General features: G+C 38.4%; 1 protein-coding gene across 1 annotated transcript; it reads right to left on the bottom strand.

The window, feature by feature from the left end:
• Positions 1–2027: 2027 nt before the first annotated feature.
• Positions 2028–7682, bottom strand: LOC146636052 (nuclear factor 7, ovary-like). Its single transcript, XM_085350685.1, has 9 exons — positions 7456–7682; positions 7271–7364; positions 7068–7172; positions 6068–6301; positions 5766–5913; positions 5446–5472; positions 5059–5123; positions 4521–4643; positions 2028–2414 (listed from the first exon to the last, which is right to left on the bottom strand). The coding sequence occupies exons 1-9, from the start codon at positions 7680–7682 to the stop codon at positions 2028–2030; spliced, it is 1410 nt and encodes a 469-aa protein (XP_085206811.1).
• Between the last annotated feature and the right edge of the window lie 7165 nt (positions 7683–14847).

Genomic DNA, 14847 nt, shown 5'->3' with positions numbered 1-14847 from the left:
CACAAGACAAAGAAGTGCAATTGTCACTTAATACAACACACAGGGTATAGCACAACATTTGTGAAAAAGCAAAGAGCAAAATGCAAGTGTAACCTATAATGCAAGTGCTACTGTAAAATGTAAATATAAGTTATATTTTACACTTCGCTTACATTTACACTGTAAAATGTTAGTGTAACTGTACAATTTAACTGTAACTTGCATTTTACATTTTGTTTACTTTTACACTGTAAAATGTGTAAATGTAAGTGAAGTGTAAAATATAAGTGTAATGTAAAAGCACCTGTGCACAAATGTAAGTTGCACTAAGTGTAAGAAATATTAAGCAGTGTGAGATTCTGTGAAAAGGAAATGATATATTTTTTTCTCCCACTGCAGTTGCTGTTGCTACAAGTCAGTTATGAATTTTGAATGTATGACCTTTGAGCCGTGCTACTCAAGCAGGATAAAGCACACTTTTTTATTGTAGTTATTGGGATACAAATACACAAATATAATTAAGTAGCAGAAGTAGGATTTAAGAAAGTATTTCTATTGGTAAATAACAGGAAAGAAACCCTTGTTCAAATAAACTCATTAAAGTGCTGCTTCTTTAACGATAAACCTACAAGCAAACACTGTACATCATCTATAAACATAATACATGAAGACATTTTAAAAAGATCTTCCAGCACCTCCAGCACTGAAAGCAGCTTCAGTGCAGCTTCAGTGCTCTGCCCCACATAAGATACTCTAAAGTTCAATACAGTGCTGACACAGAATGAGTCTGACTCACCATCCATGATGCAAAGAAACGCAGCGTGCAGACAACGTGGTTTGATGTCAGCTTTTGTGTCGGTCTTTGATGATTTGTTGCTTATGGAGGTATGTTCCTGTGCTCTGTCTGTCACCAGTGGTTTGACTACCCAACGAGAGGTTGTTGAGTCATTTTTCTTTTTGTTTTAATTGTATTTTTTCTTAGTTTGATCCTGTTTACATTCTAGTATCTGAAACCTTTATTGTTGCTAATGCTGTAGTTAGGATTTAGTTTGTGGAGTTACTTGTTTTTTGTTTCCAGAGTATTACTTTTGTACCATGAACAGTGTGTCATGACTTTCTGCTTGTTATCTTTTGTTTTCTGTGCTCCATTTTCTAATTCTAACTTTAGAATTTGTCTAAACTCTGTGTTGGGATAAAAAGTTAAAAGAACACAGCAGACTCTCAGGGATTCAGTTCACATTTATTTCAGCTTAAATACATCACAATAATCCAAATTTTTACAATAATGACAAGAAATTATATATACTCGATGTCTTACATGCACATGATATACTGATGTTAATATACTATTGTGGTACTATGATCTACGTGCTACCAACTAAAACAGACATGCACCTCTGAACTCATAAGACCATGTGACGTGTCCCTGATCTTAAACCAAAGATCCAAACAAAGTTGGATTCATAAAGTTCTTTTAAATCAGGCCTTGAGCTATAATATAAGTTATACCATATTAATAAATTACCAAAGAATGAGTAGTGTAAAAATGTAGGCAGGATTCATGCAGTGCTATCCACCGTAGTGATCGTGTATAGGTGCATCTTATAGTTCCTAAACCATCACTAATGTGTCGTTGTCAGATAACTGTGGACTTATCAGTGGAAGTTTTATCCTCATTTACATACATTTGTCCTACCTTAGCAGACATAAGTGGATGGTTCAGATGAACCCTCGCTTGGGTCTTTAGCTCTTTTTAAAAACCTCTTTATAGATATCATCAGGAAGATTAAGAGACATTAGCAAACCTCGTGGTTAACTTATAGCTTTTGACTGGAATAAATAAATAAATATATCCAAACACCTTGCAGGAGCTAAGCTTGGGCTTGCAGTCTGTACCAGGACAATATTCAGGGTGTTCGCTTTACACTTGGGAGAAGAATATTTTCTCCTGTTCTTGGTCTTTTGTTTGCATTTACAGATTACAACTTATCCAGACAATGAATGTGGATGCTCTCAAGGTTTTAAAAATGATCCTCCGAGTCTCTCGCTCAACGTGCTGAAGGGTCTACAGTGATCCCAGCCTCGATCGGGCAGATGACCAGCTGGACCATGTTCTTCCCGTTGTCATGTATGCAGGGGTTAAAGTACGGATACAGCGGCTCAGTGAAAGTGAGCCCGCTGTAAGTATAAATGTGAGTCTTTGCCTCTGTGTTGTAGAAGGACACCGAGCCTTCTTCATAGTCCAGGAATATACCGACTTTCTGAGGAATTTCTTTAAGGTGAAGAGTGACGGCGGGCCCAGCGCAGGCATACAGGCTTCCACCGTTACGTCGGCATATCGCCCAGTAACCGTTATCAGGGCGAACTGTGATGGCGCCCTTCCTGTTGATGGACTCCCGGGCCACCCCAAGATCCCAGTCTGTTTTATCCCCAACCTTGAAACACAAAGAAGGACAAAATGATGCTAAACTGCAGAGCAGAGCTTCATTTCTTTAGGTTGCTTTTTAAATGATAATAAATTTTTACTGAGCATAAACACAGCAGATATAAAATCATAAATGAACATCATGTAGCCACCAGGGGGCGTGAAGAGTTTTATTTTCCTGCTTGTTTAGATCATATACATTATACAGTCCTAGTCACAGGTTGTGTCGTTGTGTTCATGTGTAATTTTCTTTGGTGTATTTTAATCCAAATCTTACTCTAAATAAAGCTGTTGTGTTCCACTTTGGATAATATTCACACTGATCACGACTATAAGCTGTTTAGCAGCAGGCACGTGCAGAGGGGGGGGGGCTAGAGGGGCTTGAGCACCCGCCCCTTTCCTGATGGGTGCCAAAAGTGCCCTTTTGTTGAGGCAACTTTAAAAAAAAAAAAAATATATATATATATATATTTTATGTGTGTGTGCGTGCGGAGTCCTGTCTGTGCCCCTCAACAATAATATTTAACTATTAATCACAGTTTTGCTAAATAAAAGGATCTGGCTTGCATCAGTCACATGATCCATTTAACCAATGATCGCCCTTGATGGCAGAACGCGCTGGTTACGAGCCGGGAACGAGCTCACAAAGAGCACGCGCATTTTTAGCGGTCCGGAGCTGTAGGAGAAACACAAGTTAACTCAGAGACACAGACTGATGCGACAAACCCAGTAAGTAGGTGTACAGCGCACACTGTAGTGTGTAGCACCCAGGAGTATTAGCTTATTACGTACACGTTGGTAAGATGTCTTGTTGCAACTGACGAACTGAAACAAACGAGCGTGCTGTGTGTGCAACAGCGCGACAAACATTACCTGTCCTTGTATTAACTGCACAAGTAGTGCTGGTCACAGCTGCTGGCTACCTGTGTAAGGCTGTCATGGGTTTGTAGCTCTGTCACCGTTTTAGGGAACATATTTAGTTTTAAAGTATTTAGAAACATATTTAGTTTTAAAGTATTTAGAAACATATTTAGTTTTAAAGTATTTAGAAACATATTTAGTTTTAAAGTAAGTTACAGGGCTTTTCCTGCCTTTCTGGAGGGATTATATTTCACTAAAAAACGATCTAATATCCATGTCCACATAATAATAATTATAATTATAATATATTAAAAACACACGCTGTATTTTAAAGAACATACATTAAGAAGCAGATTATATTAGATTTATATTTTAAATAAGACAAAAGTTGGATTTTACAGCAGTAAAATGATTGTATCTCTACAGTTTAAAAATGTAATAAGCTTTGCCCCTGCACAGAGTGGATAGTGAAACAAATGGAATCATCATAAATACATTATTTCATATTTATTACTTCCCCCTCCTCTTTGCTTTATTATTGTAGCTCTAGTAATGAATAATAATGTAAGGATTCTGGATCAGCACCATGATGCCCATAGTATATACAGTATTCTGAAGAAGGTCTAAAATGTCACTGTGTGTGCGTGCGTGTGTGTGTTTTATTTAGATGGATTTAAAAAAAAAATATTACTCATGATATAACATTGTCCAGACATGGCTGGTAAGGACATGAGGAGGAAACAGTAGGAGCTGTGTGAGGCTACTAAAGGCAGTGCTATAACATTTTTCTCTCATCATTTAGATTAAGTGCTGGAGTTGTTAGGTGTGGATAATTAGATTATAGTTTATTGCAATAGCAAGTTGTGCCTTGTTCTCAGATAGACAGCAAGTGGAGAGTGATATATGAAATGATGGGATGGAAGGAAGAAGAGAAGCAAAGAGTGATTCACAGGCAGAGCCTAAATTATTTCTCACAGTTTTTGTTGCCTTATGATTCCAAGCGCTGTCACCAATCTTTGCATTTTGTTATTATCTCATGACATTTAATCAGCTACCATCTCTCCTATGGACTTTTTAATGTCTACAGTCTCAGATCAACACAGCCCTGCCCTTCCCATATTAGATTCTTGATGAATGTGTGTTGTTGTTATTCAGCCTGGTTCAATGTGCCCCTTTTTAACTTTGAGCACCCGCCCCTTTAAACCTCTCTGCACGGCCCTGTTTAGCAGTTATTTATTTTATCCTTTTATCCTACCTGAACCACCCAGTAACGTTTCCCAGATGTGAAGCTTTGTTTTCCCAGCACGGCAACGCAGGAGTCGAACCTGCGGGGGTCGTCAGGTAGCAGGGTCCTCCCCTGCTGGTAGCTCATGCTCACCTGTGGATTGCCACGATCACATTCATACAACAACTACTGATGCCGTACTTGTCATTATTTTGCATCTTCCTGACTTCTGATCCACTAGTTTCCATCATTTTAGTTCCTGCATAATATTTTTGTCATCCATTAGCTGTTGTCTGTAATTCACAGACTCTAATTTCACAGACAAGAAATGCAATTTCTCAATAATAGGTGTTTTAATAAGTGTTTTCCCAATAATATTACAGGGCTAAACTGAACTGGTGTGTATAACTAACTAAGCAAATGACTTTACACTTAATTATACAAACAGCTGCACATGTATCAACACTTTGTTGGATCATTTTTTACAGCAGGACAAGACTTTGTTTAACTCCGAGCTCTTGTTAAGGTGTTACAGTCAGGAATCATGCAGCTGATAATTACAGCTCACCTTTTTATTATCCGGGGACAGGACCACCCAGCCAGCAGCAGTAGCAGGATCCAGAGTTACATCCACTGGAGACAGAAACAGAAGAAAAACACATAAAAAGATTTGCTATTTCAGATTTATTCAAATTTTCAGGATTAAAGAAATAATATGAAAAAATAACCCTGTTGTTTTGAAGCATATTATTACTGAAGTCACCTTTTTTGGCAACAGAGTATCTGTATTCTGAGTCATTTAAATGTATAAAGATTATTTGAATCAGTGTGAAGAGCCACTTTCTTTCTACTGACATCAGTAACAGTCTTTATTAGATATGATGGTGACAAATTTTCAATCTTGTGTAATCCATATAACGTAATCACAATATAAATATCATATCCATACACATACCTGCATATTTATTCATCTTGTTTACCTCTGCAAAAGATCAGAAAAGAAACTGTGTCATTTTAGTGTCATTAAACATTAACGTAGAACAATTAAAATATTCACTAATATTTTAGCGAATGTTACGAGATTTATTTTTGGACCCTAAGTGTATCACTAAAGTTAGTTATGTGCAGACTTATAGTGTAAAATATGATATAAATATATATGCAATGCAAAAAGTGGCAGGATTATAATAAAACCAAAGGAACCGGTGATGCAAAGAAAGTCTTGTGTTCTAAAATCAGAGACTATAATGTCATGTCATCATAAGGATTACAGACCCTCTGCACACAGCTTCCTCTCCAGTTCTTGGCAGATGTCGACCAGTTTGGAGAAATTTCTCCTCACAGTCCGTGCGTAGCTCTCCGATTGGACTCTGACGTCAGCCCAGTGCTTGATGGACATCGGAGCGTCCAGATGTAAAAAGTTCTAAAACAGCATCAGTGACAGAAATGAGCACAAATAAATGATTTCACTAACAAGCAGACAGGCCGGTTTGTATTCATATCATATTACAATCGCTTTAGATGCTTTAAACTTGCTTGGCTGCGCAGAAATATTAAACATAAATACTGATTCTGACCTGCTGGAGCTGAACTGGGTTCTCAGTGTGCTCCAGGAGGTGCAGCTCACTGCACCTCTTCTGCAGCTCATTGATCTCCTGGCTGATCTCCTTGAGAAGCTCCTCTGCTCTCTTCTCAGCCACCTCCTGCTTCCGTTCGATCTCCTCGATGAGCAAAGCCTGGTTTCTCTCAATGGCAATTACCATCATTGTGGCAGCCTGAACGCTGGCCTGTATCTCTCTTTCTTTATTTCTCTGCAGAGATGAAAAGAGTTGAATTAATATGTGAAATATGTTAAAATGCACCACCTTTGTACTTTGCTACCCCTTCTTCAATGAAATGCAAAACAAATTAAACTTAGGCAAAAACTGCTTATATACGATGATTCTTATTAATATGCCCATAATTTAACACATTTCCCCCAAAAAGAAGACAAAGAAGATGATCTCAGTGAGACCAGCCTGCAGTCCTCTGATAACAGTTGATCTATTGTCCCAACCCACCTCCAGCCCTGCTTTTCCATGTCTCTTTATGTATAATGAAGGTTTATTATATCAATAAAAACAACTAATAAAAGATCACAAGAGCTCTTAAAACAGAGCCACGCTGCCATATATGAATTACTAAAGATGGAAAAATACTTTGACTGAAGTAATCCTGACTTTAGAAGATATGCAAGGATTTTAGCTTTTGAGTTTCCATAGTTTCTCTGCCCTGTAATCAGAGTCTTTTGTGCACAAGGTTACTTACACTCTGCATGGATATTATAGCAGGATAAACTGCAAATAAAAGCCAAAAGTGGATTCCAGGCTTGAAAAGTGAAGCTAATGCATTTTTTAAAATGACCAGCAGGGGGAGTCTTCTCTGTCTTTTAAATACAGTCTACATGAAGCAGAACAACACTGCTGTTTTTCTTCTGATGTGAGCTTCTACAAACAAATTGGTTGAAGTTTTGTTTCTTAGAGAGCAAACAGGCCGAGAAATGTTCATGTCTGTAAATGATCAAAAAGCAATGCTCACTTTGCTCAGCTCCATTGACTGTTTGATCTCCTCGGTCTTTCTGATTCGGGTCTGGATCATGTGTTGATACTGTTCTTGGGTCTTCTTTATCCGAGTCTGCAGAGGCTGAAGTTGAAAACATGTATTTTACATCTTGGATTATCTGGAGTTCCTTACAAGATAATCCATGAGCATCGTTACATTTAACCACTTCTTTCTCCCACCTTGATCTTGATCTCCTTCTCTCCTCCAGACCTATTTGGCGGTAGTGAAATGATGGGTCTCTTTGCTTTGAATCCTGGCATTTCCTTTAACAAGCTTTAAGATGATGATATACATCTGATTAATTTCAACCAAATGTGCTAAAACGTTGAAATAAAGCACTATAGTATAGTTACAGTCAACCAACCTTTGAAATCTTTCAGTGATTTCTTTTAAGGTCCTATTCACCCTGAGTTCGGGGCGACTTCCGAAGGATTCTTTGCACAGCGGACAATCCGACTTTTGTGCCACATCCCAATAACGTTTGATGCACTCCAGGCAGAAATTGTGCCCACACGGGATAGAGACAGGATTTTTGAAGCTGTACAAACAGATGCTGCACTGAAATTGCTCTTCAGACAATGTGGAGGCCATGTTTCTGACAGAGAAATAACATTTTGTTACCCACACATGTTGAAATTCTTCTGTACTCTATGGGATTTAAACTCTTTAGGTCAGATTGTAAAGATGCAGGTTTATAAATCTAAGTTTAAAAAAATCTAAATGGCAAACCAAGAAGACTAAAGGATATTTTTAAACATAAGATCAAAGTAAAGCGTCCAGTGTGCCCTTTTCACTTATATTTCACAGAAAAGGGCAAAACACATGAAAGCTCATCATGCTGTAGCGCAGAGAAAAGTGGACAGATTTATTTCAGATGCTTCGAAGACAACAACTATGTTTAAGTTCAATCTGCAGACTGCAAATATACAAGGGTTCACAAACAGAGTCTGAAGGTCCTAGTGGCAACATATTGTTACATTTTTATGAATCTAATGGATTTACCAGTAAAGAGATCAAAAAATGGGCTGTGAAAGAGGCAATAGAAGGAGAAAATCTCAGACTTTTCATTGACTGAATTATTGACTACAATAATTTTCTTTGTAGTCAAATTTAAAATCAAAGAAATGCTCATTATTATTAGATTAACTAAATTAAAAGAAAGAAATTTTGAGACAATGGGTAAAATTCAAATGAAAGCAATATAAAGAGAAATTGTTTCTGAACCTTTTCTTACAATTTCATCACTATATTAACTATTTTACTTACTTACTTTAATTTTTTCCCAATAAATCAGCCCTCAGCTCTTTATTAATGCATTTTATTTAGCCACTGCTCTCCCCTTACTGAGTTCTCTCTCACACTCAAACTCCAGTCAACGTGTTAAAAATGTAAAAGTAGTAGTAGTTGTTGCTCTAATTTAAAGATTGAAACCTGAGATTACATCCAGAATACACACACCTACATTTTACACATCATCTCTGAGATATCCACTTTTACTATTTCTGTGCCTCTAATTAAAAATATTGCCGTCAATATTTGGATCAAAAGTCAGTCTATCTTGAAGAAAAGGCAGCTGATGTCTTGTTTCATGTATTTTTATTCTCTATGCTATCTGCTTGGTATAAATAATCACTTACTTGTTTAGGTCATGCAGGCAGACGGTCCTTGAAAGATGTGAAGAATGAATATCCACAAAAACACGCTTGTCTTTCTATAAAATAAAACATGGTACAAAGTTCCTCCCACAGTGGAGTTTCCCAACGAGTTATACCGGTTATTCTTGTTCTGCCTGTTAGCTTTTCCTGGTATTTACTCTACATTTTAATTGCTGTTCACTGTTGCAAATGTTTTTGTATGCAGTTATCAATTTAACTACAGATTTAATCCAAGCAATTAATAAATACAGGCTGGGAATGACAACAACGTGCACTTTGGTGCAGAAATAATCTACCTTCCTACACAGATGCCGGTTAAAATGTACAAATAGAACTAGAACAATGGAAATACAAATAGAATAAATAAATAAATGGAGACAAAAATTGAAGTGTTAAATAGATTTATGTGCAAAAGAGCTATGAGCTTAATATGCTGGTTTAATATGTAAGATGACCTTATGTGCAAAAATTATTATGTTATCTTATATTATCTTGGGAAGAGGGATGATTGTTGTGGTCTTGAAGCATGTGGGGACGGTACTCTGGCTGAGGGAGAGGTTGAAGACGGGAGTGAGAACATCAGCCAACAACTAGCACATGCTTTAAGGACCCGTCCTGTCTGGTCCTGCTGCCTCAATACATTGAGGTCATCTAGCAGACTGCCTGCAGAGCTGATGGTGCTGATGTACCCGGTCACATATTCAGCATAGTCCTGTATATTGACAGAGCAGATCTCCTGTGTGGCTGCAGTTTGAAACACATCCCAGTCTGTTTGGGCAAAACAGTGCTGTAGGATGCTCTCAGACTCTGGGGTCCACAGTTTAACAGGTGTGATGACAGGGTTCGATTGTTTCAGTTTCTGTCTGTAAGCCGGGTACATGAACAGAGAGATGTAGTCAGACTGTCCAAAGTGGGGCTGTGGTGCAGCCCTGTATGCACCGTGTATGTTGCTGTAGACGTGATCCAGGGTGTTAAGTAATGTTGCTGCGAGATGCCACAAATCGTAAAATCTTTCATCGTTAAGTTTGTAGTCATTTTAAATCTGTAAACAGAGTAATTCATTCGAGGAAGCTCTGTGTCACAGAGGCCTTGATGAACACACCCATGGTTGTTGGGATGAATCATTCCCAGGTCAGAGCTGGATTTTTTAAATCCATCCTATGTGACACATAGCCAGCTAAAAATATGCAGCAATGCTTTTCAGGTCATTTACAGTAATTGCATTAGTGGCATATCGGTATAAACACACCCAAATAAAGACAATAAACACCATCAGCAGCCAGCACACAGACTGGCTCCCTGATACCAGCATCTGTTAAAGCTTCAATTATTCCTAGTTTATGTAGAAGAAGAAAGGAGGTGCTACAGCTCCTGCTTCTGTTAGAAATATCACTGTTCCTACTCTGCTCTGTTTTGTTTCACTGGGTCACACTCATACTGTGTCATGACTCATTCAGGTTCCCGCTGGACGCGTCCTGTTTAACCTTTCAGCTGAATGCCACACCAAACTCACGTGTTTCACACTTCCAGTACAATAAGTATTAATTCTATTGTTCTTGATTGTTCTCTGCACGAGTGTTGCCAATATGCACGTGTGTAAACCTGGTACACTGTCACAGCATTGCACTTTGAACTAGGAAGTCATTTTTACAATGACAATTTTGGTTTCCAGTAATCTTCTAAAACAGTTACCCCAAAAGAGATGACAGGTGAAACTGCTAGTGTAAAACTTCCTGGTATTTTTTGTTATTCAGCTCTTCACGTGCTATCTATAAATATACTGAACAGTGCTGTGGGTATAAAGACTGGTAAAGAGGACCAGCTCTGTCTTGGCCAGTCCCCTAGACTCCAAAGAGGAGGATGTTAGCCAAGCAAAGGTTTATTATGGACAACACTGCAAACCCCCTGCATGATACTGCGGAGGCCCTGAGCAGCTCCTTCAGCAACAGACTCTTCCTGGCACTGTGTAGGAGACAGGTTCTTTATTCCTGCCTGTCTGGTTAGGCTCCTCCTACGCTCACCAGACAAAACATGACACACATGCTTACCAAATCCTTGATGAGAAGGAAGAATGAGGCTTTGGGAATTTAGGCCACGTAGTAAAAAGATTGACAAACACAAGGATTAGCTCATGTGGACGTCAAAGTTCACTTCCAGTTGGATGACACAGTTTTATTTGTTTGAGCTATTAGCATTAATTTTTCAGTTTTTAGTGAAGTTTTATTTGACTTGCTTCCCTTACAACTACCAGAAAAAAAATCACAGTTTGGTGTTAAAGTACTTCCTGGTACTCTGAAAGGCCTAAAGTGAAACTCCACACGTGTTCCTCTGATCCCCAACACAGCTGTCAGGAACAATGACAGAATGATAAATCATCTTGTAAACGTTTTCTCACGTGGCTGTTACGCCCATGTTTTTAGCCTGGCTAACTGTTCCTGTTGTGCTGCTCACAAATATGCAAGCCTTATTTACGTGTAACACACTTAAATATAAAGTCTGGAATTCTCGGGATTCAACACACTAACAAACTATTTCTTTGTTGATTTTCAAAGCAGACTAACCTGACATAACAAACAATATGCTATCTCCATTCTGGAAGTAAGGAGCACAACCTGCCTGTTTTGTTAAGAAAGCTATTATGATAACTTCAAATATCCCAGTCTCAACTAGTTTGGGTCAAGTTAATGGTTGATATGACTTCAAACACTGAGGCGTCCTCCCTAACTGATGTGAAAAGCACCTGATAAAATACAGAACAGATTTTTGAGTTAAATTAAAAAAGTCTTTGTAAAAGTGATGCCTGTGAAACCAATTCAAACCTACTTCCTGTCAACATTATGCCAGTGTGATTGTGTAAAAGGAAGCAACGATTCAATATTAATAACTATAAATGATTAAAAAAGGAAACCCAGAATGGACAAAAAAAAATGCAAGTAGATAAAAGGGATTTTAAATGATTAAAGCAGCTGACATGGAAAAAGAGACAGAACAAAGTACTTTCATTATTATTATACACATTGGTTACGCTCATCAAAGAAAAAACACAAGAACAACAAAAGCAAACACTCTTCCATCACTTTGGACGCCAGTATTTGTCCCAAAATGAACAATGTTGGACTCTGTGGATAAAAGGCAGTATACTGGTGCATACAGTATACAGTATACTATATTGACAGTAAATTCTGTCTGTAGACAGAATTTAGAAAACAAGAAAGAGCTAAAACATTGTATTTACTTCTTTCTAATCAAAACCATAAATTAGATCAGCGGACTCAAATGTTACTGAACCTCATCTCAAAGGTCACAACTGTATTTTAAAAAAATGATAGCATATAGTCAAAGTCAAAGTCAAATTTCTTTATATAGCACATTTACAACAACAACCGTTGACCAAGGTGCTGTACAATTAAGACAATTAAAAGAAATAAAAACATGACAAGAGTTAAGAAAAAGAATCATAAAATTAGAAGATTTGAGTGAGAAATAAGATAAATAAAAGTAATACAAACTCATTCTGATTTAAAAGCCAAGGAATAAAAGATACAGCAAATGAACAACAATCAACTACGTATTCTTACTAGGTGACGTCAACATTTTTTAATGAGTGAATGAGTCACAGCTCATTGTTTGGTGACTTAACAAAAACAGATTCCTCTGAAGATGGTCAGGTACAAGTACTGAAAGTGAACAAGCATGAATGAAGAAACAGCCAAGAAACAAACAAACAAAAACAACAACATTTATTTTTCACTTCCCGTTTTACACTTTCAAGTAAAAGATCCACGCAGGATCAGTCCCCTTCCTCCTGACATGTAAGAACTGAAGTCTCTCTCACAGGTTGAGACAGTGGTTCCCAAACTGTTTTTGCTAACCCCCCTTTGTTGTGAAAGAAAATTGTTGCCCCCCCCCCACCTAAACACCCCCGCACAAACACATCCTCCAACCACACACACCCATATTTTGTTTTCAAACTCCATTGCAGTTTATTTCACACCTCAAACATTTAGTAAACAATTAAGCAAATAGACGTAAAGTGCAATAAATTACAGGTAGTAATAAAATAAATTACTAACTCTTTTACGATACGTCAGGGGTCGGCAACCCTGGGCACGCGTGCCACAGCTGGCACGCAAAGGGTTAACTGATGGCACGTCCATAGCTGGAGAAGTTCAGTAACAGTTGAGTCTGGCCCACCATCAATGGTGATTTTCCGTTGTTATGGGTAATGAGGTTTTTTTTCTTTTAGTAACGATATAAACAATGAAAGCTGGTGGATTGGCCAGATGCTGGCAGATGTGTAAAAATAAGTCAGTTGTTTGGTGGTGGCTATGGTGGAGCTTCCACAGAGGCCAGCAGGTGGATGAAGGAAAGAGAAGCAGGAGGAGGAAAGACCCGAGGCGGCCTTCAGTCCGAGTGTCAACTGAACTTCAGGTAAGAAGTTATGACCTGCAGTCTATCTGGGTCAGATGATATAAACCAAGTTTAGGTGGAGTTTATTTTCGTTGTGCTGACTTTTTACAGTCAGTTACAATGACTCGCACTGCGTACTAGCTAGCAATTAGGTGGGTGCTATGATGTTACTGATGGTGAACTTTATTTTATTCATAAGGTTAGTTAGTAGAGTTGCCAACCGTCAGGTAAAAAATGTGATCGTCCCGTATTCAGAGAAAATATTACACGTTTTGTGTTGAGCTGAAAAGGAACGCAGTTTGTCATCGCACTTCAGATAGGATGAAAAAGACACAAAGCTGGATTTATTTTGTGTCTTTGCTGCACAGCTGCCTCTTCTTCTCTCATTCTCTCCCCTCTTTCTCCTGTTACTACTTTAATCATGAAATGATGTCGCGTTAAACAGCAGCAGCACGTTTAAGTTTGATCAGCTGTTTTAGAATTTATTTAATATTAATTTCCAGTATCAGCTGATGTTTGCTGGAGCCACAGCTGTAAAGCTGCTGGTCATGATGTCGGTTTGGACATGTGGTGAGAGGGAAACATGAAGATGAAACCAGGAGATGTCCTTACTGAATCATCAGAGCTGAACAGGTGATGGAGAAACAGGTTTAGCTTTTAGGTGACATGAATGAGTTGAAGGGAAGTTATGAACTGTTTCTGAGTTGGGGCGACTGTGGTGCAGGTGTTTGGGAAGCGCATCTGTAACCGGAAGGTCGCCGGTTCGATCCCTGGACGCTCTGTCCTGGTCGTTGTGTCACTGGGCAAGACACTTTACCCTACCGCCTACTGGTGTTGGCCAGAGGGGCCGATGGCGCGATATGGCAGCCTCGCTTCTGTCAGTCTGCCCCAGGGCAGCTGTGGCTACAGCTGTAGCTTGCCTCCACCAGTGTATGAAAGTGAGAGTGAATGAATAGTGGTATTGTAAAGCGCTTTGGGTGTCTTGAAAAGCGCTATATAAATCCAATCCATTATTATTATGAGAGACAAATAACACCAGGATCCTTTTTTAGGTAGCTGACAGCTGGTAACTGTGCAGGGGCGGGTCTAGCAAAGTTTTGCCAGGGGCAGGTAGGGCATTAACAGGGAAAGGGGGGCACAAAGAAATACTTTTCTTTCTTATTCTCATTTAAAATATCTAGCTTTTGTTAAATAATTATCTAAATCTTAGAACCAAAGTTTTTATCTGACGTAAAATGTATAGAAATCATACATATACCAACAAGACTGTACATCACTGTCACAACAGCGTTTGTTTTCATTCAAAGGCTTTATGGCTTTAATATGGCTTCCTTTTTTTTTTTCAAAATAGCTGATAACTATTCGCTGATAGCTGCCAACATCTGCGAACAAATATAATTCTATAAAGTGGTTCTATATAGTGTGTAAATGTTAATATAGAGCGTTATTAAATTTATTGCTAATGCACTCATATGGCACATTGATTTCTGAGGAAATTTTAGATGGCACTCGTCATCAGAAAGGTTGCCGACCCCTGCTCTACTGTCTCCTCGTCGGCACCTTTCCATTCAATAGCTTTCTCTCGGGCTTCATCTCTTGCGTGGGCTCTTTTATTCTTGCAGGTAAATGTTTATTCGATTAAACGTGTTGCCGGTGATTTTATTTTATTACATTTTTTATACAAAAAGGGG

Source organism: Diplotaxodon limnothrissa, linkage group LG3, assembly GCF_057381915.1.
Source record: "Diplotaxodon limnothrissa isolate DT_005_m linkage group LG3, D_limnothrissa_male_GT1.1, whole genome shotgun sequence".
Taxonomy (NCBI): Eukaryota; Metazoa; Chordata; class Actinopteri; order Cichliformes; family Cichlidae; genus Diplotaxodon; species Diplotaxodon limnothrissa.
The sequence above is the reverse complement of the archived record's forward strand: the minus strand, read 5'-3'. Positions and strand labels throughout refer to the sequence as shown.